General features: G+C 38.7%; 2 protein-coding genes across 4 annotated transcripts in view; one reads left to right on the top strand and one right to left on the bottom strand.

Annotated features, from left to right (window-relative positions):
* Nucleotides 1–17,821, top strand: part of LY75 (lymphocyte antigen 75) — a 43,847-nt gene extending 26,026 nt beyond the window's left edge. The window contains exons 22-35 of the mRNA XM_027734212.2: nt 35–140; nt 2,066–2,226; nt 2,644–2,773; nt 5,215–5,441; nt 7,215–7,383; nt 8,559–8,720; nt 9,668–9,790; nt 10,219–10,413; nt 10,770–10,990; nt 12,125–12,299; nt 12,814–12,981; nt 14,193–14,315; nt 14,775–14,942; nt 15,948–17,821. Of these exons, the coding sequence (XP_027590013.1) occupies nt 35–140; nt 2,066–2,226; nt 2,644–2,773; nt 5,215–5,441; nt 7,215–7,383; nt 8,559–8,720; nt 9,668–9,790; nt 10,219–10,413; nt 10,770–10,990; nt 12,125–12,299; nt 12,814–12,981; nt 14,193–14,315; nt 14,775–14,942; nt 15,948–16,132 (2,313 nt within the window). The 3' untranslated portion in view covers nt 16,133–17,821. The remainder of the gene's footprint in view (nt 1–34; nt 141–2,065; nt 2,227–2,643; nt 2,774–5,214; nt 5,442–7,214; nt 7,384–8,558; nt 8,721–9,667; nt 9,791–10,218; nt 10,414–10,769; nt 10,991–12,124; nt 12,300–12,813; nt 12,982–14,192; nt 14,316–14,774; nt 14,943–15,947) is intronic.
* Nucleotides 17,822–21,721: 3,900 nt separating this feature from the next.
* LOC113994781 (unconventional myosin-X-like) overlaps nt 21,722–25,524 on the bottom strand; it is a 92,394-nt gene continuing 88,591 nt past the window's right edge. For all 3 annotated transcript variants that reach the window (XM_027734207.2, XM_027734208.2, XM_027734210.2), the window contains one exon: nt 21,722–25,507. In XM_027734207.2, coding sequence (XP_027590008.1) covers nt 25,394–25,507 — 114 coding nt within the window. In that variant the 3' untranslated portion in view covers nt 21,722–25,393. The remainder of the gene's footprint in view (nt 25,508–25,524) is intronic.

Raw genomic sequence — 25,524 nt, 5'->3', positions numbered from 1 at the left:
GATGAAAATCAGTTTCATTATGTTTGTTTTGCAGTGTTTCCTGAAGATGAACCCTGAATATTTAACATTTAATGCAGCTAATGAAAAGTGTGTAACTTTTGGAGGCTCTCTTCCATCTATCTCAGATCAAACTGAGCAAGGTACGATGGTGAACTGGGGGCACTTTTAATATGCAGCTTCACTTCTAAATTCAGAATAGTTCTGCTTAAGAACTTGAACATGAAATCATTTCGTTATCTACAGGCATACTGGGAACATTCTTAAAATCCAGGACCAGTTAAAAATGTGTGGTCTATTGTTTGCATCACTGGAAACATAACATGGAAATGCAGTCTGCAGATGTTTGAGCCAGTTTGAAGAGCAGCTTCTCTATATGATCTTGACTTGCTATAACAAGAAAAAAAATTGTAAAACTTTGCATTAAGAGTTGAATATAGAAGGGTCATCACTGAATGAAGAATTCCCATGTTTTGCTTTGCAAGTTAAAACATAATTGAGACTGTAGACTTTGCTCTGTGAAAACTACCTTGGGAGCTGCTTCCAAGTCAAGCTCAGCTGTCTGTGTGGGAACAAGGTGGCAAACACAATGCCTGCTGGACCACATAGGACCCTCTGTGTCTGTGCGTGCCACGCAGCTTAATATGGCAGTGTGTCCAAACTGACCACCTGCAGGCTCTCCAGGGCACTGATGGGAGGATGGAAGGCAGGAGGACTGCAAAACACAGAACTGTTCCACCTCTCTGCTATCTTGCCAGCTAGAGTCAATGAGGGGTATGCAGTGAGGAAGAAATGGGTACACATTGGCTGCACATAATGTTCAGCAATAAATTGCTGAATGATACAGCTGAATTTGCAACTATATTCTTGTGGGTAATTAAGAGTTCTCTGGGGGTATAGCTGAAGTAGCTCGGTTGAATTCTGCAATGTCCACAGGACATATTTTCTTTATAAGCCAATAACCTCTTGCCAAACAAAATACCATTAGTAGACTAGAGAGGTCACTAGTGTGACAGCAGGCAGCAACTGAATGGTAATTTTTTTTAACTTCTGTTTTTGGGGAGGAATAGGATCATATACAGGAACATACATGTCTGAGCCCTGCATGTTTTTGGATGCTTTTAAGATTGCAAAACTATAGCCATTCTGAAATGTTACATAGCAGGATCTTCTGTGTGATTTGGTGCATATGAAAGTGCTTGTTATTGTTTCTTGTTTGTTTTTCTTTCCCCCATGTAGTGGAGGTCACCTATATGGAAAGAAGACACAGTCTTTTGAAGAAGTGTGTCTCTTTCTGTAGGCTGCCTCTACGCTTCCCAGTGGCATTAGGTCGCTGACATAATCAGCACAGCCAGGCATTAGCTCTGACATAGTCTGGCATGTGGCCAATGGTTAAAACATGTCAGCAGTAGCTAATTACATAGCTTCAGTTTGTCTTCCTAATCTAGTCAAGATTAATGAATGCCTTTGGTGCCTGCTGGGTTACCAAGCCCATTGTTTCTTGCAGAATGCTCATTAAGAGGGATCTGATTTAAGGCTTGCCTAGCTGAATTTTTTCCAACTAAACCTGACTTCTTTTGTCTTGTCCTGCTTTCTGTGATGGTGGGGTGAAAAAACTCTGCCAGAATCTTAAAACTGTTCTGATTTATAGTATATGGAGAGAAAGATGGGAGATAAGACTTCATCAATTCAGAGAGGGCAGGAGGGAGCTCTTCTATTATCTCTGTAGGGAGACAGTAGAAGATCTTGCAGACTTACGGAAATGCAGCTTTTGAAATTTAGATGTAAGTGCAGGAATACAAAGTAGTGGGCAGAGAAACAGGTTAAATCTGCTTCTCAGCTCAGAAATTGAAGGACAAACGCCAGTAGCCTGCTCCTTGCAGATAAAATCAGTATGAAAGGTGTTACCATATGGAAGTAAGGGATGGTAAGCATTTGGCAATCATGAAGGGTTGGGAAAATTAATACGAGCAGGTGTTGCATTATCTTACTTATGTGAACTGTTTTTTCAGATGTTTACTGTTGTTTTCTGAACCACAGTATATACATTTACTGTTCTGCCCAACAGATTATATAACATCCTTGCTTCCTGGTATGCCAAAAGATATTTGGATTGGTTTACAGTTTCTGTTCAGCACAAGAGAAAACAAATGGATAGATGAGAGCAGACTGATGTATAGTAATTTTCACCCACTCCTGACAGGAAGATTAAGGAAAATTCCACTGGATGTAAGTTCTGGCTTTTGACTTCTCTTGCCTATTGAGAACTGTATCCAAAAAAAAAAAAAATAAGGCATTGGAACGGTATCCTTAAAAAAAATCAACAAACCCCAAACCAAAAAAACATGTAACAGGCAAAATCCCCTAGTTAGTCATTTTAATTGGCCAACAAGATGACTGACAGTAATGGAGTTTTGTTTACCTTTATTTGGATGACAACTTCTGAAGTGTATTTAACTTAGGAAATCTTTCTAAGTCCAGGCACCTGGTAGTGTTTGTAAAACAGGTAAGCTGTATTGCACCACTCCTTTGAAACCTCTTAAACAAGTTCAGACAGCTGGGGTTCTCCTAGCCTCATGTTACTTCATCTCTACACAAGTATGTTTATGCCTTATTTAGACTGATAAGGGTATTTCTCTCTCTCAGCTTTTTGATGAAGAATTTAACAATCAGTGCGGTGTAATCCTCAATGATCCCAAATCACAGTATGCTGGAACATGGAATTTCACTGCTTGTGCTGACAGGCACTTCTTGGGTATATGCCAGCGTCCTATAGGTAAGTCTGAAGAGTCAAAATAAATTACAGGCAGAGTTTTCACTTAAAGTGCATGTGCCAGGAGACTTTTTAATGCATGTAAATAATTTCACTTGAAGAGCAAGATTCTTGTAGAGACTGAGCAGATAAATTTAGGAAAAGCAGAGTGTGGAGGATGATCTGGAACCTATTTTGCAGGCATTCAGAATTTTCCCTATAGTTTTTTATAGCCCAGTTCAGAGGGAATCTGTTTTCCTGAGAGACTGTGTGGTTTCAGGGGAATCATACTTCAGCAGATGGGTATAGAGGTGATGTACATCAAGGGGTGGAACAGGTGACTCCGTTTTCCTTTTCAGAACTGTGGAAGTGAGAAGCCCCGGGAAGGAATCTCACAATATTTCTGTCTTCCTTAAACGTATCCTATGTTTCTTAGTACTATCAGAATATAAGGTATCACAGACTCTTAAAGTTGAAATTGGTCTCTCCAGAGCAAACTTGAGGGCTTACATGGAGAGTGATGATTTGGAGTGATGCAGCTTTCCCTAGCTTCATACAGATCCATTGGTGTGAGTAGGATTTCTTAATCTGAACTAAAAATAATATTCAGATGTACCCACGTGGGTTGGCCAATGCCAACTACTGGAATAAGATCAAACACATTTAGTTATTATATGCATTTAATTACTGCTATGGGCTAATGTTCAACACACCCACTTCTGAGTAAGTTCCTTTATATAAATAATCCTTTTAAGTAAAGAGCATGCTATCTTCTAAAAAAAAGAAAAAACCAAAAAAAACCCTAGGTGTATAAAACACGCAAGAATATGCCCACCTTCATTCTCAAATATGCAGAGATTTCCACCTCCCACCCCTCCACCTCCATTTAACATATAAAATCTTCTTTACTTCAGTGCCAAATACTTCAGAAATTTCAGATATTGAGATTAGAAGTCTGGATGGAAGAGATGTAAAAATTTGAAAAGGAGATTTTTATGAATAGGGGGTTGACAGTGTATCTGTTTATATCAATATCTTATTAGTCTGGGATGACTAAATACTAAGTGCTTCTTTGCCATAGCTATAGAAGATGTAATGAGAAAGGTTTTTAGACTGAAAGAATGTGTCCTGTATTGTCTGGTCTTATATCTCATCATTGTGTTAGGGATCTAAGGATAACTTGGGTTGGAAGGGACCTCAGCAGGTTGCCGCAACAGTTGTGAGAGAGTCCAGGTTGCCTAGGGCTTTATCCTAGGGAAAAGAACAATTCATGTTTATTGGAAATCTTAGCATGATTGTGATTTGCAGAATTTTTTGAGACTGTAATCACCAGCAATAATTTTTTCAGAAATGAACATTTTACTTACTGCCTTGTTTCCAATTTGGCACCCTTTGATGAGTGATGGCACCCTGGGTTCCATGGTTATCTTCTGTAGCTGTTTACTAAATGAAAGCATTTGGCAACAGACACAAACCACTTGAAACAATCTGTTTCAGCCTTGTCACTCTTCTGCTCTATTGAAACCTGTAAATATCAAATTAATATTGTGTTTCTATCATCTTATGGTTTGGAAAATGGCCCTGTCAGCCTATCAATCAACATTTATATCCTGTTATTTATGAAGTGATTCTCCTTCCTCCCTCATGAGCCTTTTCCTGCTTGAGATATTTTAAATATTAGGGGTTTCTACCTTTTGGAGAGCAAATTTGGTTTTGGTTGTGTATAAAATTTTTGGGGTTACCATTTGTATGCTTTAACTTACCATCCACGGGAATATTTGTATCTTTTATTAACTCCAGTTGTCATGCATTGCTGAGCTGTATGCTGTCAGGTATGATGCTCATAACTGTGATAACACTCAGTGCTTGGAGCACAAATAGTGAATTATATCCCTCCCTATGCAAGGTGGATTTTCTGCAATTAGTTAAGCACACGTGGAGGCAAAATCTGTTCTCACTATACTCATGGATGGCAGTAAGGAATTCTGGGACTGTGTGGTACCAGTATCTGCATAGACAAGTTTTGGGGTCCATTAGATTTGCATAAGCCACAGGCTCCACAGAGATAAATGAGTCAAGTTTAGCTGTTGCTGTGTTGCAGCAGAGAGCAGTCGCCTTCTCCCATTTGTGTATAATTAAAGTTATACAATATGTTTTTAATTCAATATATTATTTAGCAGTTAGTTAAAACTGTCAGATATAAATAGATGTGAACCTAATTTGAGAAAAAAGATACTTTAAACTACATTGAATGAAAATAATACTTATTTTTAAATATGTAATTTTCTGTCTAAAGTGTCAAAGATACTTGCTTCTCACTATAATTATAGCATAATCTACTGTCTAAGATTTTTTTTCCAGGTGTTATTCAAAAAGATTTTTCTGATTGTTACAGAGACATTGGGAGTTAAATATGTATTACAGTGTTTAACTACCTAATTACTGGATTTCTCTTTTATGTATAGGAACTTCTGATAACCAGACAGAGCAAGTCATTAATGAAACATTGAGCTATCAAGATGTTCAATACATGGTAATTCTGAAGAATTTGTCCTGGAATGATGCAGTGGCTGCATGCATAAATAACAAGATGCATCTGGTTAGCATCACAGATCAGTTCCAGCAGGCTTTTCTTGCTGTTCAGGCGGCCCTTCATAATTACCCACTCTGGATTGGACTCTTCAGCAGAGATGTAAGTTTTGGTTTTCCCTCAGACTATGGCTTAAGGTAATTTTGAGACTTGTGTGAAACAGAACCTGAGTTAAAAAAATGCAGTGAAAAATTAGTTTCTAGGGTAACTGTTTTCATTTAGGGATAAGCATCTGGAGTGTCTCAAAATTAATGTTTTAAACCCTGAGTTCTTCAAGTTACATAGTTCTTGAATTCCACTGGATGAATTGATGATGATGATGATGAGAAAATTCTTTTAAAGGACTAATGTAGGGATATATTGTAGGGTGGCAGCAACATAGGTTGCTGAATCACCTTTGTCTCTTTTGTAAACAAACAGGTAATTAGTGTTGCGATTTAATATCATTGCCACTGTTTACAGTACCTCTCTAGAAAGATGACACAAAATCTGTTTTGGAAGGGAGAAACTAGAAGTGGCAAATAAAATCCAAAGTGAATCATTGAACACTTCTGGAGATACATTTCTGAAGCTTAATGTAGATTCTGTTGTTACTTCATGATATTTGTGTCTGTGTTTTGAGTTTGAGGGAGACATCCCTGAGACAGGTCAGTGGGTTTTTCTTTTTCCTTCTGTTTGTTCTGTCAAAAGAATTTTAAAAAATACAGGAGGTGCTGTTTTTTGCTCTCATTAGCTGGAGGACCTCTTGAAAATCTTTATTGTGGATTAAGAGCTGTCTCAACTGTTAATGAAATGCTTTGGGCTTGCTTGCAGGGTTTGTCTTTTTGTCAAGCACATGAGTCTGGAGATAATTGCAAGAAAAAAGTTAGAATTTTTTTAGAAGTGACTTATACAGAGTTTGGTGGTGTTCACTCAGCATCTGTGGTGTTATGTTTTTCCAGTGTCCATAATGGACTACTGAGTACTCTAGCAAAGTAGGGGGAAAACATAAAAATTTGAATGTATACTTTATGGAGAGTATTTTTAAATTTTTAAAGGAAACAGCCATTTAATCTTTGTGAAGAGGCGGAAACTAGACAACCTGCTTTCCCTCCTCTTTTGATTTTCTTCATCTGTAAGTGTAGATCAAATGATTCGTTTTGGGGCATACAGTACAGGTATGCACTGGCTTTTCGCTATTGCAACACTTCATTATTTGGGCACAATTAAAAAATCACATGAAAGGACATTATAATGAAACTGGTCAACAGAAGTTGTTACTCCGGTGCTGGAATCATAGACACAAAAGAAAGATACAAGATAAGTTAAATAACGAAGCAACAGGGGGATTTCCAGAAGATGACTTTCAAATGTAAGATTTTTAAAGGATAACATGCTGCTTGTATGTGGTTTTTTTTCTTATTCCTCTTGCATCCTCCAGGGCAGGAACACAGCATCTGATGCATTAAATAAATTAAGTATTTAATAGATTACTTTCAACTCAGTATGGAGTAACTGAGACAGGACCTTATTCTCGGTTATTACCAGTTTTCCAAGACCAGGTAATTATATCCACCATTGATTTGTAGATGGCAAATGATGCAATTTGGACATCTCAGTGCTAGGCCTTCTTCCGTAAACACAGTGATTACACATCACTACTGGATAATTTGCCATCCACTTCAGCTAATTCACATATTTTGAACTGCAAAACTTAAAATAATGAAACTTGTTACATTGTGAGTAGCAGATCAGATCATGAGGGCAATGGAACACTTACAGTTCTCACCAGAGACACTGTAAATGTTTAGCCAGTGTAAATATATTATCATGTCATTTTCTGTACCTCATATTTTTTACTATGTAAGCTCATCCCTGTTACTTAAACACTGCTAGGGTGGAAAGCATTATGGCTGGCTGGATGGGAAACATGTTAGTTTTAGTCGCTGGTCTGAAGATGATGAAGAAACAAATGAAGAATGTGTGTTTTTGGATACTGATGGCTTCTGGAAAAGTTCTGACTGTTCCTCTGAAAATCGAGGTGCTATTTGCTACGCATCAGAAAGTATGTATACTAGCAAAATATTTATAAAGCTGAGTTTTGTTTTATTGTGAAACATATTTGATGATTCCAGCTCATAACTTCAAAATTACAACTTTTTTAAAATTACAGGTTGTCAGGCTGATTTGCATGCCGTGAAAAAAAGAAACCGGCTTCAAATGGGGGGGTGTGCAACTGTTGGTCTTAATCCACTTGTTCCTTAGAAATAAATTCAGCATGGATGCATTGGGTCAAACTGCCCTTTTTGTCAACTGATTGTACCTTTGCACTGCTTCTCTAAGATGGTTGCATACTAATCTCTCCCACTTGCATGTAGATGAAGATTCAGCTGCCTCTGTACTATTTACATCTTAATATTGGGACCTCCTGAAATTCACACATGGAAGTCTGTACAGGGAAGAGGTGCATGAATATATGGAGAATAAAGCTAGGAGATAGACACTGAATTGAAAGGTGTAAATTAAAGTCATCTGCAGTTCACAAACCCCGTCTAAATATCTACTAATTATAACAAGAAAGATAGGGATATAGCAGGACATGTTTTTTTTTATTTTCAGGAGAGTGCTTGCTAGTTATGTATCCTTCAGAAAACAGTCATTCTGAGAGCTCATCAGATAGCTTCCCTATGTGACCATTATAATTAGGGGGGTTTTGGTTTTTTTCTGTGAAGGGACAGAGCTAAGCCATTGTTCATCCTGAGTCAGAGTAAAGTGTGGCATTACGACATTGTTAAATGTTTTTTTCTTGCAGTCTAGGCAACTGCAGGAAGAGTCCTTCTCACTCCTCAAGTGTTAGATAAAGCCAGAGAACTAAGATGTGTTGCTAGCTATGAAGTAGATTATTTGTTATGGTGATCTGCCTTGCAAAAGAGGCAGTAAGAGCTTTTAGTTATTGACCCACACTTAGCACTTTTATGTACGGATTTTATTCTTAAACCTATTTAACATAATAATTTTGAAAATTTGTAAGCAACTGTATTCTTTAGTAGAGCTGGTTTTGCTGCTTTAAAAAAATCGTCATCATGAGGAAACTGAAAGCAACGATGCGTCACACATTTAGAGGATGGCACTTAATTTGTCTTACATGTTTTTAAATAGTACCTGAAATTGGTTTGTGGTGTCAGATTAGGTGGTGTTAATAGTAAGTCATGTTCTGAATGTCATCTTTTCTTTCTTTAGAGAAGACTGAAAAAGAACAAGTTACACAAGTGAAGTGCCCACATAAGATTAAAAATACACCCTGGATATCATTTAGAAACAATTGTTACACTTTTATGATAACAAAAAATAGATGGAGAGAACTGAAGTCTCAAGAAGCTCATCATTTATGCAGGAAAATGAGTAAGTACTTTGTCATATTGCAGGTATTTATGGATTTAGCTTGAGGGAGATGAGTTTTAGACCTGAGTCACTGTCTTACAATGACAGACAGCAAAGTGAGAGTTGAGAAAGGTTCTGGCATTTGGAAATATGCTTATGTTGGACTCCTTGATGCTGTTTGCTTTTGCACTGCTCTGATAAAAAGTGACAGAGCATGGGTAGGAGAGTTGGAGAGGAAAAGAGATGGCTAGGAACTACTGAACTCTGAGATCTCTGAAAAATTGGAAGGCTTGTTTTTGTGTTTGGTTGGTTTGGTTTTTTTCTCTATAATATGCCAATTTCAAATAGGTTGCATAATTGTTATCCTCTTGGCAACATTCTGGCTTTACAGTCACATTTAGTTCATGGTTTCCCTCTGTTTTGTGGAACACTTAGGTGAACAAAGTAAATAGACTGAGAATAGTCCAATTCAGAAAAGCACATAGACTTTTTCTGTTCATCCTAAATAAAGTGTAAGCTTAGGAACAATGTCCCTCTTATATTAAATCTTCAGACGTACATCTTTCCAAAAATTAGTTTTATTTTTTTGTGAATTGATTTCAATTCAGTCTTAATACTGTTTGTCTACTAGGGATGTTCATGCAAATCATGAAAGATTGCTGATATTTTTATGTTCTATACAGAAAATTTTTACTACAGAGTCACTGCATATGCTGAGTTGGAAGTGACAGTAGGACCCAGAGATACCTCTGGAGCTGATACATTTCACTTATCCACAAAATCAGGGGAAGCACTGTTCATAATACATTTGAAATTTTTTTTTGCACTGTTCACTTATGTTATAAAGATCTGACCTTTGCACACTATTGAGCTATCTGTAATAATTATTAACAGTAATAGAAAAGAATACATACTTTGAAACTGAAATGTGAATTTGTAAGAAAGTAACGTAAAAAAATTTTCAACAGACCCAGAAGCATTTGTTCTGAGTGTTCGAGATGAAGAAGAGAATAACTTTGTTACTGAGCAGCTTCATTCATTCAGCGGTCTGGCTCTGTGGGTCTGGCTGGGTGTGATTTATGATGACAGTGGTAAGATTTAAGGGGTTTCTTTTTCTTAATAACTAGATTGGAGACAAAGTTTTCAGCATTAAGTGCATGGTTTTTGCATGTTTTAGTTTCTAACTAAAGTCAAACTGAATGCAAACCTATAATGCTTTATATTTGTAATTATCTTCTAGAAGGAAGTAATTGGACATGCTCTCTGTTTCAGTGATAATTAGATCCAATATGTTCTTTAGTCCAGATTTGATTTCCCTGTAAAGCAGGACTTAAAATGGCCAGGATGAGTGATGCTAACCTATTTAGCATTAGATATGGAACTGATTTAGAGTAACTTCCAGTATCCCACTATTTTTTTCCAAAGTGAATATCTGTTAATGTCCTTAATATATTCAGAGTTAAATGGTATTTGTAGACATAATGCCAGTGTTTTAATAAATATGCAATGTTTTCCACAGATAAAGTTCTCAAGTGGTATGATGAAACTCATCTGACTTACAATAACTGGAGGCTGGGAAGACCTATCATAAAGAAGAACAGTTTTTTTGCTGGTGTAAACCTTGATGGGTTTTGGGATATTTATAATTATTCTCAAAGTTGGCATGCCAATCACTATAACATGTACAGTATTCTTGCCTGTAAAATCGAAATGGGTAAGTAGCATTGGACTGTTGGATGAGGGTCATAATTTAAATCCTGGTTCCTGCTATATAAGTCTTTGGGTTTGCTCCTAGTGAAAAACATGGCACAGCTGTCATGGGCACCTGGGGGTCATGTGCTCATTCTGTTCATCACTGCTATAATACTCTGATCAGGAGGAATGTGTTTGCTGTGCTCGTCTGGCAACTACTCAGTGTTCAAAGTAGCAAAAGTGAACTTACTTGATATTGCCTTGTACTGAACACTTTAGTGCTTGAGTTACATTGATACAGATGAATTTTAATGCTTTCTGTATCTTCCTAATAACACGAACAAATGCACCTTGTTGTCTTCTTATTCTTTGAAACAGGGCCCCAGCAGCACAAACCTCCATTGCCCGAGTCTATTCCACATGGAAACAGAACATACAGGATCCTTCAGAAAAAATTAACGTGGTATGAGGCATTGAGAGCATGCAAACAAAATAAGAGTGATTTAGCAAGTGTACACAGTGAATCACAACAGTTATTTCTAGAAGATATTGTCAAACAGGATGGTTATCCTCTGTGGCTTGGATTGTCAGTTCATGATGTAAGTAAATACTGTTGGTGACGTCTGTAACAGAACCTGTAAATAATATTTTTGACAAGATATGAAATATTTTCTGATGCTTCTTTGCAGTTTCTAAATTCTCTCTTTCATGCAGTGCATTACCTCCTTTTTCAACCCTGTGTAATTTACGTTAATATTAAATGTTAGTGAATGTAGCCACACTGAGATATTTCTTCCAAATCCTTGACGCTTTAAAATAATACAGTGGTCCCACATCATTCCTTGCAGCACAAGGATGTGTGATTTGCAGTGCTACCTTTAGAGGCTTCAGACTTTATGGCACTCTGTAGAATCAGATTCCATCAGCGAATACAAAGAGACAAAAGGCTGTGTGGAACTTGCTTAGTCCAGGTCAGGACTGGCTCTCCAAAGCAGTTCAGGACCTGGCTCTTGAGCAGGTTATGTGTCCCTTCTCCCAGGAGGCTTAGCAAGAGGCAGCTGCAGATCCTTTTCCTCCTCTGACTGCTTTACTGTGGACCCAAAAGCCTGTGGTGCTCCCCTCACTAATTGCCAGACCTGGCCATAGTTAGTTGGCAGGAATACCCCTCTGCAGAGGTGTGTGATTTCTGCGTGCACCTCTTCTACCTCTGGTGTCCTGTGACCTGAACAGCTCCCTCCACAACTGACTCCTCACTGTCACGGGTTTCCAGGAATGTATCTGAAGTAGGAGCTAGTACTGAAAACCATTCCTCAGCTGCCCAGCTTTATTCACTGAGGTCATCTCGACAGTTTGACAGTTTGCAACATATCCAGTAAACGTTCATAGCAGGGAAGGCAGACTGTTTAAATGAAACAGCAGGATGGAATTAAGTGACATGTTCTCCTTAGAATAAAACAGACACATTGCAGGTTTATACTTGCAAACGTGCTGTACTTTCTCATTTCTGTGTTAAGATTTCTGTGTTAAGAATTGATTGGAAAATGCAAACTATGTTGTACATTTATTTACTATAGATTTAGATGAGACCCCCCTCACTTTAATTTACCCCCATACAAGGGACAAATATTGCTACATGGCTTAACTCATGACTGATAAGATTTAAACCACAACCATATGTGGTTTAAAAGTTGTGGTCTTTTCTTTAATAAGTTGTGGGTTTTTTCTTTAATTAGGGAAGTAAAGCTAATTTTGAATGGTCAGATGGAAGTGACTTTGACTACTATCCTTGGGAATTAGAAAACTCAAATACTACTGAGAACTGTGTTCTGTTGGATACTAAAGGAGCTTGGAACCGTACAAAATGTACCAATGTTGCTGAAGGTGCCATTTGTTATAGCCCTCCAAACAGTAAGTGTTATTAAGGTTTTGTGCAGTTGTCTTTTGTCTCTATATGTTGTATTTAGAAGTAGAAATGAAGGTTGAAATACTACACATGATTCCCTCTTTTAAGAAGAGTTTTCTGTCAGGGATGATAAAACACTTTTTAGTACTTCAGGGAGATTAATTCTCTCCATTCCAGTGGTGAAAACCTAAAACAAACCTGGTTAGTTTTTAATCACCTATGATATGAATATAAAATGTATGTATCTTTTCTGAATCCAAATACTTATCAAATATGTAAAACAAACTTCAAAACCCACTAAAAAACAAGAAAAAACTTTTCCCAAGCCTTTGGGATTTGTCTTACACTCCTTTTCAAGCAAATTTATCTGTGACACATGAAGAAGGAATGTAAGCTAATTGAATAGTGGTTCTTGGTAGGAGTAGTAGTCCTTGTTAGTACTTACTGTCCTGTTACTCCAGAGAGACTGCGCGCAAACGGCTGCAGCAGAAATAACGTCAAGTTTCTTTGTCTTTGCAGAGAGGCAATTCCAGCCAGAGCAAGCGAACAGAGCCTCAGGATGCCCGCAGAGCAGTGGTGCCCTACAGTGGGTACAGTACAAGGATCACTGTTACGCCTTTGACATGGCATTCTACAATTTTTCAGTATATAATATGGAAGAGGCTAAGAAAGTCTGCCAGAAACTGAGTATGTTTAGATTCTTTATCACATTACAACTTGTAATTAGTCCACTATTTGAGAAGAAATAAAACCCAACAACCAAAAAAACCTATGCTGATTATACTTCAAGAGTGCCATTTTTATTCTTCTTTAGTTTAAAGCAATAGCAAACTTTATCTTTGAATATCTGATGAAAATTCTTCATAAAATGCTGCATTGTGCTGACAGATTCTTTGGCACACAGGTATCTGCAAGTAAAATTCAGGTAGCAAGTTGCAGAAGATCATAAATTTAAGGCTTACAGTTTGGAGGAAAACACTTTGTCTGTATACAGTGTTAGTGCTGTTGGCAGTGCTTTCTTGTTATATATCTTTGCAGTAGAGAGCCTGCTAACTTTTCAGATGGTTCAAAGCATGTACTTTATAGATATTAAGGCACATAATATCACTTAAAAATTTAATTTTTAGTCAAATTAAAGGATTTTATCTCTTCTTTGCTGAACTTCATGGGCAATTGTATTGCAGAGGTGCTGTTAAGCAGTTTCATTTACAGAAGTTTTAATCACTTTAACTGAGAGGTTAGTGACTGTCATAACTTTCTTTTATGGAATTACAATGTGAAGTTGAACTCACTATTTAGGATGAAAAAGAACCAGTCCTGGATAGTTTTCTGTTGAGTCCGACTTGGTCTGATAGTTGAAAGTGAACTTTCTCTAAATTAAGCTTCTGGCTTGTAAAGAATTGGTACTCTCTGAGCATGTCTATAGTATACCCTTTCCTCCCTCTTATTCCTTGATTACTGTAACACGGTATATAAGAACCTGAGACACAATGAGAGCATTAATTTAGAAATTAACTTGACTCAGCAAAATGCTGAACTTTTGTTCAAGTATATTTTTGAAAAGGGCTTATTACTTGGACAAGGCTAGTAATTTTCAGTGGGCATATCGTTTGATACCTTCCATGTATGTAGTCTGCAGCTGCGGTAAGTTTACTCCCATTTTATTTTTTTATAACCTACTAGAATAATCAGTCATCTGAAGCCATTTTTTATAACATGCTGTATTTTAGGGGATGGGAGGTTCATGTCTTTAATCTGAAGGTTACTTCAAGCTTATATTAAAAGCCCAGATCAGCAGATCTTTTCCCACAGTAATTATTCCCACAGAAAACTCAATGTACAAGCACCATGAAAAATCTTTTAAGTTGCAATTCTGACTGGTTTCCTCTGCCACTTAGGTCCTTCAGCCACCCTTCTGACTATAGTTGATGCTGAGGAAAATGCATTTGTGAGCAAACACGTAAAGGAACATGATCTCATCACCAAGAATGTATGGCTTGGCCTGGCTCAGAGCTCTAAGGGTAAGAAGTAGCAACTATGTGTGAGCATTAATGTTTCATGTGGTAAATGAAAATGCATAAATCCTCAACTAAGAATAGTTTCATAGTGTTGGTAGCCTACAGTAACTTCTGCTTGAGGTTGGAATCCCTTATTTAGCATTATAAAGCCCTTTGGACTTCATTTTAGTAAAATCTCTTCTTATTGCACACCTAGGGTAATCAGGAGTCACTGAAAATCATTTTTCCCAATGCTGCTTTTGGTGCCTAATGGTTAAGCTGCGAATGCATCAATTGCTAAAGGCCCAGAGAAGAGGTGTGGCTAAAAGTTACATGTTCGTGTTTTCTGCTTTTAATATATGAGATGTATAGTCAGCCCTGTTCCTTTTAGCAGTGTAAAGAAATCAACAGATTGGGAATGACACTGTGTAGCATTACAGCATGTTTTTGTGATCTAAACTAAGCAATGTTTTTTCCCAACAGGTCAGTCCCTGAACTGGCTGGATGGCTCATCAGTTAATTATGTCAACTGGGAGAATAAAACTGCAGAAGCCAATGAAAAATGCAGTGTTATCATGTCCAGAACTGGCATGTGGTCCAAAGTTGACTGCAGTCGTAGTCAAAGCAGAGTGGTTTGCAAAGCTCCTTTAGGTACAGAAGCGTTGCCTTTAGTGGAGACTTAATTTTGTAGAGGCTGTTTTCAGGGTTTTCTGGTTTGTTGGGTAAAGTCTGTGTTGAAATAACTGAAGTGCAATTCACAAAAGAACCCATCAAGTACCTCTGCCTAAGCAAGAGCCTTCTGTTGTTGTTTAGCCGTAAAATTGCATTCAGAGACAAATTGTCTAGGAATTTACTTCTCCTGGCTCCCACTGTCCACTCAGTGAGTAAGGGAGAGAACTGAAATGTCCACTTAAAAGTGAGCATAGAGTAGTTGCTATTGCTTCTTACCACAGTGTATCTGTCATGGGTGAGTCTGTGTAGGTGGAATCAGAGTTCTGCTTGTAAGAGATGCTGAGTAAGCAGGTACTGCAGATTGTGTTTTCAGTCTTGAGGAGGCTTCTGGAAAGAAGCTCCAGAAAAAGGCTCAGGCTGCATGTTACTTCCTCATGCTCTGCTTTGTACAGGAAAGAAAGCAATTACCTGAGCATTAAGCAAGCAAGTTCCTGAGAAGCAGTGAAATCTTTCCGATTTTGTTTACATTTTCACTGAGGTGGAAATGCAGGAATAGATTTGACTTCGTGCTGCTAAGGAAGACCTCAGTAAGATCTTTTCAGTCTGAAAGAGGTATAATTATGTCCCATTCCAAGAGCTTCCTTCCAAGAGTCCAGGACCTCATTAGATTTATGAGGTATACAAACCTCTAAATGACTGCAGCATTTACAAGTAGGTTTTTTGACCTCTGGAGGTCCCTTCCAACCTAAATATTAGTAAATTAACAACAAAATGATCAAAAATAAGCTAATGCATACCCATATGAATCAGCATCTAACTTCCCATATGATGAAGCGAAGACTATTAATATGATGAAGGAGTTTGCCTTGACTTCAACTAAATGCGTGCAGGAAGAGTGTAGAGCTACCTGAGCGTGAACCCCATGACAAAATATTCTTGCCAAAACTCTTAGAGAATAACTGTTTGTCTCTTGTTCTGTTTCAGGTTCTAATCACACTGGTGTGGCTGTAGCATTTGCCCTGCTAGTTATCTTAGTCTTTGCTGGTGGACTGGTGTTGTATCTCTACAAAAAGAAGCGTCTTCACTGGAGTGCCTTCTCTTCAGTACGCTATCAAAGAGGGATGAACGATGATGAAACGGATGATATGTTTGCAAAAGATGGCTATTGAGAAACTTCCTTCTGGTTAATTTAAGAAAGAACTTCACTGTGTGAAGCCATAAGAAATTAGCTGCTTGATGTTTTATTACTTCTTTTTGGAAAAGTAATAAGGTTATGAATGGGGGCTAAAATTTGTTCATTTATATGCAAGTGCAATTTTCTGATAAAAAGTCAATAATAATTATTTGGCCTCAGCCTTTCAAGGTGCAAGGTTTCCAGAGTTCTGTTGTATTTTTTTAATTTATAGCATTTTCTCTTTTTACTGGAAAGAGCTTTTAATGGAATAAATTAATGCCAACAGCACTTCATGCAACATCACTTTAATGAATACATTTAAAATTTACTTCCTCCAATACTCATACTAGGATTAAATACCTAACTTTATAGTTACGAACCTGTAACTTCATAGGTTAAATATGTCATCTGTCCAGGAAGATAAAAGATATGTCTAAGGAAAGAGTGAGAAAGAATATATGGTAAAAAAACTTGTGTACATAAATGCTAAAAATACTTGAGTATTTTACATAAAACTTAAACTTGATTTTTATATGATGTGTCACTGTAGCCTTTCCTATGCACTCCAAAGAAAGCTATAAAGGAAAAAAGGGAAGACAGAGTTGTATATATTAATTACTAAATGATTTGATCAATTAATGTTTTGAAGAAGTCTTTTGACTTTTTTAATGCACAGTACAAAGAACAAGCGCATTTACTTTTATGAAGGAGGATATGCAAAAAACCAAATCCGTTCTGCATGTGGTGGTGTCATGAGATGGTAAATGGGAATCCATTTGGACTGACGTGCTGAGAAGAGTACTACTGATTTCTCTGAAGCAGCGGTGCGAGGTCGCGATGTTCAACTGCCTTTTTTTCCTGCAGTTTACTTACGTTGATGGCACTTTTCTTTGTTCCTGTTTGCACTATTTTGATAAGCGAATGTTTATCATTTGTGTTGAGAAATAGAGAACTCTTTGAGCCTGTTAAAACAACAGCCTGAAAGGGGCAACTTAAAGGAGCCATTGTGGTAGTTTGCTGATCAAAGAAGTAAAGCACTTTTGTTGTTTGTTTGGTACTTTGGGCACAATTGTGAACAGTTGCTTTCCAGAGATAACTCATAGAAAAAGTAGTTTTGATGTTAGTTACTGTGTAATGAAAATAACCTTCGTTCTTTAGCTTACCCTGGTATGAGAAGTGTTTGAAACGTTGCAAAGCCTGGTTCCTGATGTCTTCTGGTTAAGCTTATATGCCTAAGTGCTTTGCCAAATGACTTTTAACTTAATGGACTAGAAAAAGTGTTGGTTATTGTGTTTTTCTACCTACAGTAAAAAGTGGGGAGAATTATTTAGAAGTTCCCATGTTTTGAGATTTGCTAGTTTTATAGATGTTTATACTTTGAGCATTTTTAGGTGTGAATCTGAAATGTAAAGTGTCAATTGGTAGTAAAATCCTAATTCAATACAAAAGAATATATACTTTTTATTAAAAAATTTATATTTTATTCTTATGAATGATGTAAATAATTTTTTAAGGCCCCATTTCTCATGTTTGTTTCATCATACCCAAGTTGTCTAATCACTGGTAAGTCTTTTTTGAGTAAGCACAATGGCCTTAGTGCAGGTGAATAACCCACTTCATTTGAAATACACAGATTATTTAGGAGTACCGTTATTGAAAGAATAAAGTTAAATAAACCACTAAACTGCTTACACTGGTTTTATTTCCATGGAAGCAGTTATTAGAGCTAAGGAACAGCTCATTAATCACTGGGTAAAAAAGCACATAGCACAGGGGCTGTGATCGGAATTAAGGCAAGTAATGATAAGAAAACTTTAGAGATAATAAATATCTTTGATGTATTTAAAAAGAATGCTGGTAACTTTCTTTTTGCAGTTGAAAACTTAGTTTATCATGGAATTTGGTTATACCTAGCTTTTATCAAGCTGCTTCAGGCTTACGCAGTAAGTGAACATTCCTCTGTGCTGTTTTGTTTTAATCAAGGTGTAGTTCATTAGCACGTCGAGGCCCAAATTAACTCCAAAGCAAAGTATAAAGGCTTCCAACATAACTTCTCATAAAATATGGGCAAAGTTAAATTACTTCCAGCCAAGTTAACACTTGCAATTAAAGCATGAGATGTATTCATTTTACGTACCATATGAAGTCTGAATTCCAGAGCTCTAAAATCTGCAACTGCTGGTCAAGGGGCAATGTTATTTTTATCTCCAGTAATAGCTTGCTGGGAGAAACATCCTGTTGTGTAAGATGACTAACAAGGTCATCTGCTTCACAAACATAACTGAAGATGATGCACAGGGAAATGGCAGCAGAGAAGTGAAGTGCTTTCCCAGGTCCCAGAGCAATGGAGTTGAGAAAGCATCCTTCATCCCAGAGCACAGACTGACCACAGACTGTGGTACCTCTAGGGAAAAAATATACAACTTCAGTTCCTCTTCCTGAATTTTGCCCAGTCCCTGGAGACTCTGGATAATAGAAAGGTTAATCCACATCTGCCATTACACCAGCCAGGATTTTTATTTTAGCGTATTACTGCATCAGTAACTTAATTGACATAGAAATCAAGAAGTGTTTACACTTGAGCACCGTTTGGGCCTGATGCTTTTGTTGTACTTCTCAGCATTTTTTCCCTTAAACCAAATGCACCATCTGCTCATTGCTCTGTACATATGTTATGCATCTAAACATTTTTGAAAGGAGGAAGTAAATTGCGTGGCGTGCCAGTGGTATTTTTTTGGTGTGGCTGCAAATAAACTAAGACCACACATTACAATTTTTGTTGCTAAAAGTCAGAACTACAGTTTGGACCCTTTATGGGTCTGCTGTTGCTGTGTGTTTGGAGCACAGTGGGATATGTAAAACCCAGCTTTCTAGAAGTCAGTCAAATTCCTTGTGTTGCCAAGAAGTATATAAAGTTCTTATTGACCAAATTAAACAGACTTTGCACAGTTCTAAAGCAAATTCACTGTGAGCAATATTGAAGAACTAAGCTTAGGAAAAACAGGAGAGTAAAATTCAATTGTCACTCTAATGGACCTTTCCCATTTAGTTCTGGAGTTTTAAGATGGGAGTTGACAAAGCGCTAAAGAAGGTAATTTTCTGTTAATAGCAAATTAACTTCCAAATGGTGCATAACATAAGTGCCATTATAAAATGCTGTTATCTTGGTTTTATTCCTTTATGGCTAAGCCACAACAATGGTATTTTCACATTGAAAACTCCTGTGCACTCTGTCATAATATCTGTCAGTAACTTAAGATTTTTAACAGATTTGAGGGGTAGGAGAGGATACCAGATGACGTTTTTATTGTGCTTACGCAGTAATGCAACACAGACGGTAAGTCCTTATGGATTGCTTTTTGCCAATGCAGCAGGGACTATAATTACAAACAGAACAACAGTAATTTTTTTGTTTTGCTACTTTTTAGCATAAATAGAATAATTTACTCCAAGGTGGCTTTTAAAAAAGTGGAGTTTCAGCAATAGAAAAGAATTATTTCAAAATGCGTTTTCTTCACTATGCTGGCCCCTTACATGTGCATTTTTTGTTAAAACCAGTGAGAACAGATCTTTTTCTGTACTCTCAGGATGCTCAAATGGATAGTAAGAGTATTGCTCCTGCTTTCTATAAAACTTCTCTTTTCAGATGTTATGTGTTATAGTTTCCTTCAAAGAGATTATATAGAGCAGATAAGTTTACAAAACCATGGTGCTATACTTCATAAAAGCTAACAAGCCTTTATGCATATTCAAATTAAACTTTAATGGGTTGAGATGATTTTATAAATATGCATGATTGAATGTCATCCCCATTAGCAACCAAACTGCTTTCTCTTTCATTAAAATATCTTTATTTTCATAAACGTGATCTGGGTATTTGAAGAGCACCTTGTGTTACATGAGAATGAATTATATGTGTGTGGCTAATAGAAGTCACATTTACCCAGGATCAGGAGCTGCTTTGAGGGCTGGGTTTCCTATGTTGTCTCCTGTGGCCACCGTTCTTCTTTGTACCTGTTCTTTCTCCTACCAGCTCTGCAGCACCACCAAATGGAGAACACACCACCACAGACACAAGAGCCAATCGGGCAGCCTTAACACCAGTGCAAGAAGCTGCCAGGAACAGAGACCAGAAAGCACCACTTCCTATACAGAGTGCAGCCACAGGCCTGAAACACTTGGGATGAACACCACCAACAGCCCCACAACACTGCCACAGGGTGCAGAGAAAGGGCCAGAACAGCCACTCTGGGCAGCTGGAACATCCTCTAACACCAGGACACCACAGCCTTGGCAGGTCTGTTCCCCTCCTCTGCGAGCTCCTCTCCCCTCTTTCAGCAGCCAGGGAGAAAGCAGCTCTCTTGACCCTTGCCCAAGTGCTCAAGACACAACAATGAGGAGTTTGCTGTGGTCAGGAGACAACTCTCCTCTCTTCCAGCCCTGAGGGACTCCTTCCACACCTCCCCTCCTTCTTCAGCCAGGGCACCTCCTGCCATGCTGATTAAGGGCATTTGTAAATGCTTAAAGGCCTTTGTACCCCCCACCAGTCTTGCCTTGCAGGTCTTCCTTTGTATTGCTTTGCTCAAAGAGGGCAATTTACCAAGATTCAGCCATCCCAGGGGAGCTGGGAGGAGATTGCTCCTAGTGTAAATACCCCTGTGCCCATGGGCACACCCTGAGAGGGCACAAACATGGAGCAGCTGAGTTGCCCTCAGCCTCACACTGCAACAGGAAAAAGAAGCAAGGCAGGTAAGTTGCTCCTACTGATGTGTGTGCCTCAGTAGTGGACCTGCAAAAACTCTGCCCAGTGTGTAACCTGTTACTGAGCCAGTTGAGTTTATCCTGACAGGCTGTCACTATTTCATTAGAAGTCAGTCAGGAGTTACAAGTGTTTGCTTTTACAGGAAAAACGTGTTTATATTGGTAATCCTGAGCCTGCACAGGAAGGCCTGAGGCACCGTTGTGCATGGGCCAGTGCCTGAGGGCTGCAAGGGGCCCCAGACCTGCCCCTGGATGCAGCATGGGCAGGAGGTGGAGCTGGGCACACTACCAGCCAGCTGTGCTCTGTAGCCAGCCAGGCTGCCTGAGCCAGAGCAGGGTAGTGAATCTGTCAAGAACCAAGAATCGCCCAACTTAATGCATGTGCCCTGGGTTGCATTCAGACCTAAACACCAGCGCAAAGTCCAGGTGCCCAGTGAGACTGAGTCCTGCCCAGTGGGTGTGAAGGCTGTCCAGTGGTGCTGAAGGGCAGTGCTGGATAGGCGGATGGAGGTAAGTGACTTTCACTGGCAATCCAGTTATTGGCATTCATCTCAGTGTTGACAGTGCCACAGGGCCAAAGTGTATATCCAGTTGTGCCTTAGGAATCTCTGGTATAAAAAGTGGCCAAGAGCCTAGCAAATTTGCATTCCACTGATTTAGGAGTGTATATTTTACAGTGGGGGCTGGAATTCATGTGTGAGGGATTTGCCTAAAGGCCCAAGGGGAGAATGAAATTTTGAGGCCAATGCACAGAGTAATTATAGAACAAACAGCCTACACAGTGAAAGGCTGTGTGTTTTAGAACAAGGTATAAATAAACAGCTGAAGTTTACAGACAAACTGGTTTAATAACTAGACGACCTTGTGATACAACTTACCAGAGGCTGTGTCTTTGTATATAAACCATTTTGTGTTTATGGCGTAGGTGCTGATTATAAATTGGCATGAAACTTGTTCATATAAAATAAACATTAGAACATTCACATTTGAATTAACTACTAGAGAAATACTGGAGTGGAGTCCCAAAGGGACTGCACATTACACTGACAAGGTGATCAAGCAGAATTAAAAAGGGAGTGACAGGGCTTTTAGTTGGCTGCCACCTTGGGTGGTTTTTTTCATGGCTGCCACTCATAAATGCATTCACGCATGTTGCTGTAGTCATGCTGGACCTGCAGTGGTGCATGTTTGCTATCATGATAGTGATGTATTAGATGAAACAAGTGCAGTTTGAAATTCAACAGCTGCACAGAAGGGAGACTGGCTAGCTTGTTCCTGCTTCAATCCATGGGGAACAGGGCTGGCCTCTGAGTTTGCCACCAAGAAAAAATTTGGCTTCAGTTGGTGGCAGCCCAGGAAGCAGTGAATGAGAGGGACAGGCCATGCCAGACCCTGATGTGCTTTATCACAAGAGGGATATTCAGGAGAGACATGAGGGCTGTGCAGCCTGGGTTTGGTTTTGACACCTTCTGCACAACCAACCAGTAGCTGACTGTGTGTGACATAAGGCTTCCTAAGCAGAAAGTAGGCAGAGCCAGTGTGGTTTTGGAAGCAGATAGACAGGAATGTAACAGCTGAAGGAAGAAAAGCAACTGCTGAAGTAAGCAGAGGCAGTTCCAACCTCGAATAAGGACAGTCTGTGCAAGGTGATAGAGAAAAAAGAATATTGGAACAGCTGGAAATCAAATTGCATAGACCAATCTGCAGAGTCCCAAGGCCCTCAGAGCATCTGGCCAAGGAATATAGGAGAGTATGATGATAGGGATTATGCATCACTGCTTGGTTTCCATAACTGTGCACGGATTGAGGGAACTTTTGTCTGCTAGTGGGATGGTCTGTCTGTATTGCTGCCCTCAGTTCTGATTTACCACTTCAGTGACACAAGCTCTTAGGTGAGCACTGTGGCTCGGTCATGCAATTGTGTGTGAAGTGCAGATGGCAGCTTATTTGAGCTAGAAGTGATTTTCTGTTATTAGTGACTTTGGAGGTGCTGAAGAGAAGGGATGGAGCTGATCCTGCAGATTGGGCCTTGGAAGATGATTCACTTCTTTTGCTGCTTTCACCACAATACCCATCTCTGAACCACTGGGACATCTCCCACTAACAAAAGTTATAATTCATCCCCAGAGAGAATAGCAGAAACTAGAAACAAACCTTCCCCGTTGTAGCAGCAAACTATTTTCTGTAATTCACCCCAAAGGCAAAATTTGCTTCTGTGGTGAAGGGTTGTTGTATCCTCATGCCAGTGATGCCTACTTTTCACTTACAAGTTCTGAGTGTTAAGATCTCTGAGTAAACACCTTAATATGGGCACACAACGCCCATGAGTGAATACAGCCTGTGCAATCCAATAATTTATTAAACTTTCATCTTGTAAAGCCAGTTACAAATTAAAAAAGACAGAAGAAGGAATTCTGTAATAGAAATGAGCAAAGTTACAACAAATAGTAGTGGAGTTATGTTTCAAGTGGGTTCAAGCTGCCTGCAGCAACCCAAGAGCCAGAACACAGAGCTAGTGCAGTTAGAACAGGGATAATCAAGACTAGTCTGATACATAACAGATTGAGTCAGTGTACGGTTCGATACAACGGGTTGCTTCTCAGGCTGCCTCTGCATTCGTGTTTCTCACTTGTGACCTGGTCATCTTTTTATTCCTTGTGACAACAAGGGGGTGTTTATAGGATCCTTCAGTAAAGCTATTTAAGGCAAAACTCCAGCTGAAGTATGATGCACAGCAGTGGCTATCCTCTTAGGCTGATCATGTGGCAAGTGCACAGTGTTTGCACGTGCTGCAGTGTAATGGAAACAAGAGAAGAGTATGGGTTATGTACAGTGTTTCTTCTTGTACTGTCAATCTCAAAATTACAGTGTTCTGTGACACAGTGTTAGTGACATGGCACAATCTGATGATGAAATGGAATCTGCTCCGTACTGACTCCTGCTTTTCTATGAAATTTTTATTTCATAGCTAATACACCTTAGCTACTACTTCTTCAGAAATGGAGACAGACAATATTAAACGTGGAACAAGGCCCACATTACATACAGTTCTGCAGTTTCATTAAGAAACAGAATGGGCCTTTGCATTCTGGGATCCCAAGACTAGACAAGAGTCATAGAAAATGGCTCGCCACCAGCTTTCTTGTTTTCTAATTCAACTAATTTTTGATGTGACTGATACTGAATATTGTTTTAAACACTGAAGTCAAGTTTCTGAGGTCAAGAGACTGAAGATGACTGTCATCAAAATTCTGCTTCTTCAAATTGCAGGAGCTATAAATACCTCCAAGAAGCAGTTGTTTTGGCAAAACAGCATTGTTTTCAAGTTCTGCTGAGGACAAGGGACCTAGACGAGACTGGAAAAGGATTGGGGGATTCCATAATGCAAGCAGTTCCTGTTAAAAGCTGTAAGTGGATGACAGGTTTGGCATTTGCTTACAGTTGTATAGAGAAGTGAAAATCTTACCTATAACAATTTATCTAGGCATCTATTCACTCACTAGGAAACAGTTCACTTTAAAACTAAAGTTCAGGGACCCCAGTCATCCTAAAATCCCATCTAGAGAACGAAGGATCTTAACGCAGGCAGGCTGGTCAACATAAACCTCCAACCTCCATCTAATACCTGGAGTTTGTGAAGAGCAGCTCTTCTGGAAATGCTAATAAAACAATCTCTCTCTTACACTGTACAGGGGAAAGGCAGTAATTTTTTTTTAGGCAATAGGTGCTGCTTACAATGTGCCTGGAATGGCAGTGGTGCTAGTCCCAAAGATTTTCTCCTATGTTGGAGTATTTAGTAGTTTAACTGAAAGTGCCACTTTTTATAGTCATGTACCTGTGAACTTTTATTGGAAGGTAAATAATCACCTTGGGTGGTTTTATTTGTTTGTTTAATGCTCTCTCATGTAGGGTTTGACCTCTCTGTTGGACCACTTGGCTTCAACTACACAAAGGCATTTTCGTTCAAAACCAGATCAGATCATTAGTGTATCCTGAAGAAAAAAAAAAAAAACCAAACCACAGTGACTTATATTTTAGGTTTGCTCGCAAAATAAATAAAACAAATATTCTTTTAGCAGACCATGCTATGATCACATGATCCCAGATGTCTGGATGTTCAAAATTCAGAAGGAAGCTTAAGTCTGTCTCCTGTCTTGCAGAAATGATTCTTGTGAATTTTTCTGCCAGCATGACAAGTAATGGTGAAAGCAGCAGAGAGGACACTGAAGGAGAACGAGGATGCTTCTGACTTTGCTTCTTTAAGGTACACTGTTCATCAAACAAGCAACGGGAAAACAAGTTTTGGGTCATTAGTGTTTAACAACAGTTGTTACTGTTTAATGTCTTTGGGCAGAGGTGCAAATCCTATAGTACTGTAGATGTCACTTCAGGTTTCGAATACAGTAGTCAGCTGAATTCTTAGAAAACATCTTTGCTACACTTGTGCTGGCAAGTTGCAAATCCTCATCACTAAACTACTGCCAGTTCATTCGTATCACCTAGTCCAGATGCTTGCGTGACTGTCCACACTGGTGGCTGATTTGACACTGCAGCGTTTCTTCACAATCATGTTGATGTATGCTTTCATGATCTTTATTATCTCGCCCACCTGGAGAGAGAATACAG

The sequence above is a fragment of the Pipra filicauda genome, unplaced genomic scaffold, assembly GCF_003945595.2.
Source record: "Pipra filicauda isolate LSUMZ 115617 unplaced genomic scaffold, ASM394559v2 scaffold253_size2546935_pilon, whole genome shotgun sequence".
In the NCBI taxonomy this organism is placed as follows: domain Eukaryota; kingdom Metazoa; phylum Chordata; class Aves; order Passeriformes; family Pipridae; genus Pipra; species Pipra filicauda.
Note: the sequence above shows the minus strand (reverse complement) of the source record. Positions and strands in the feature narration are given on the sequence as shown.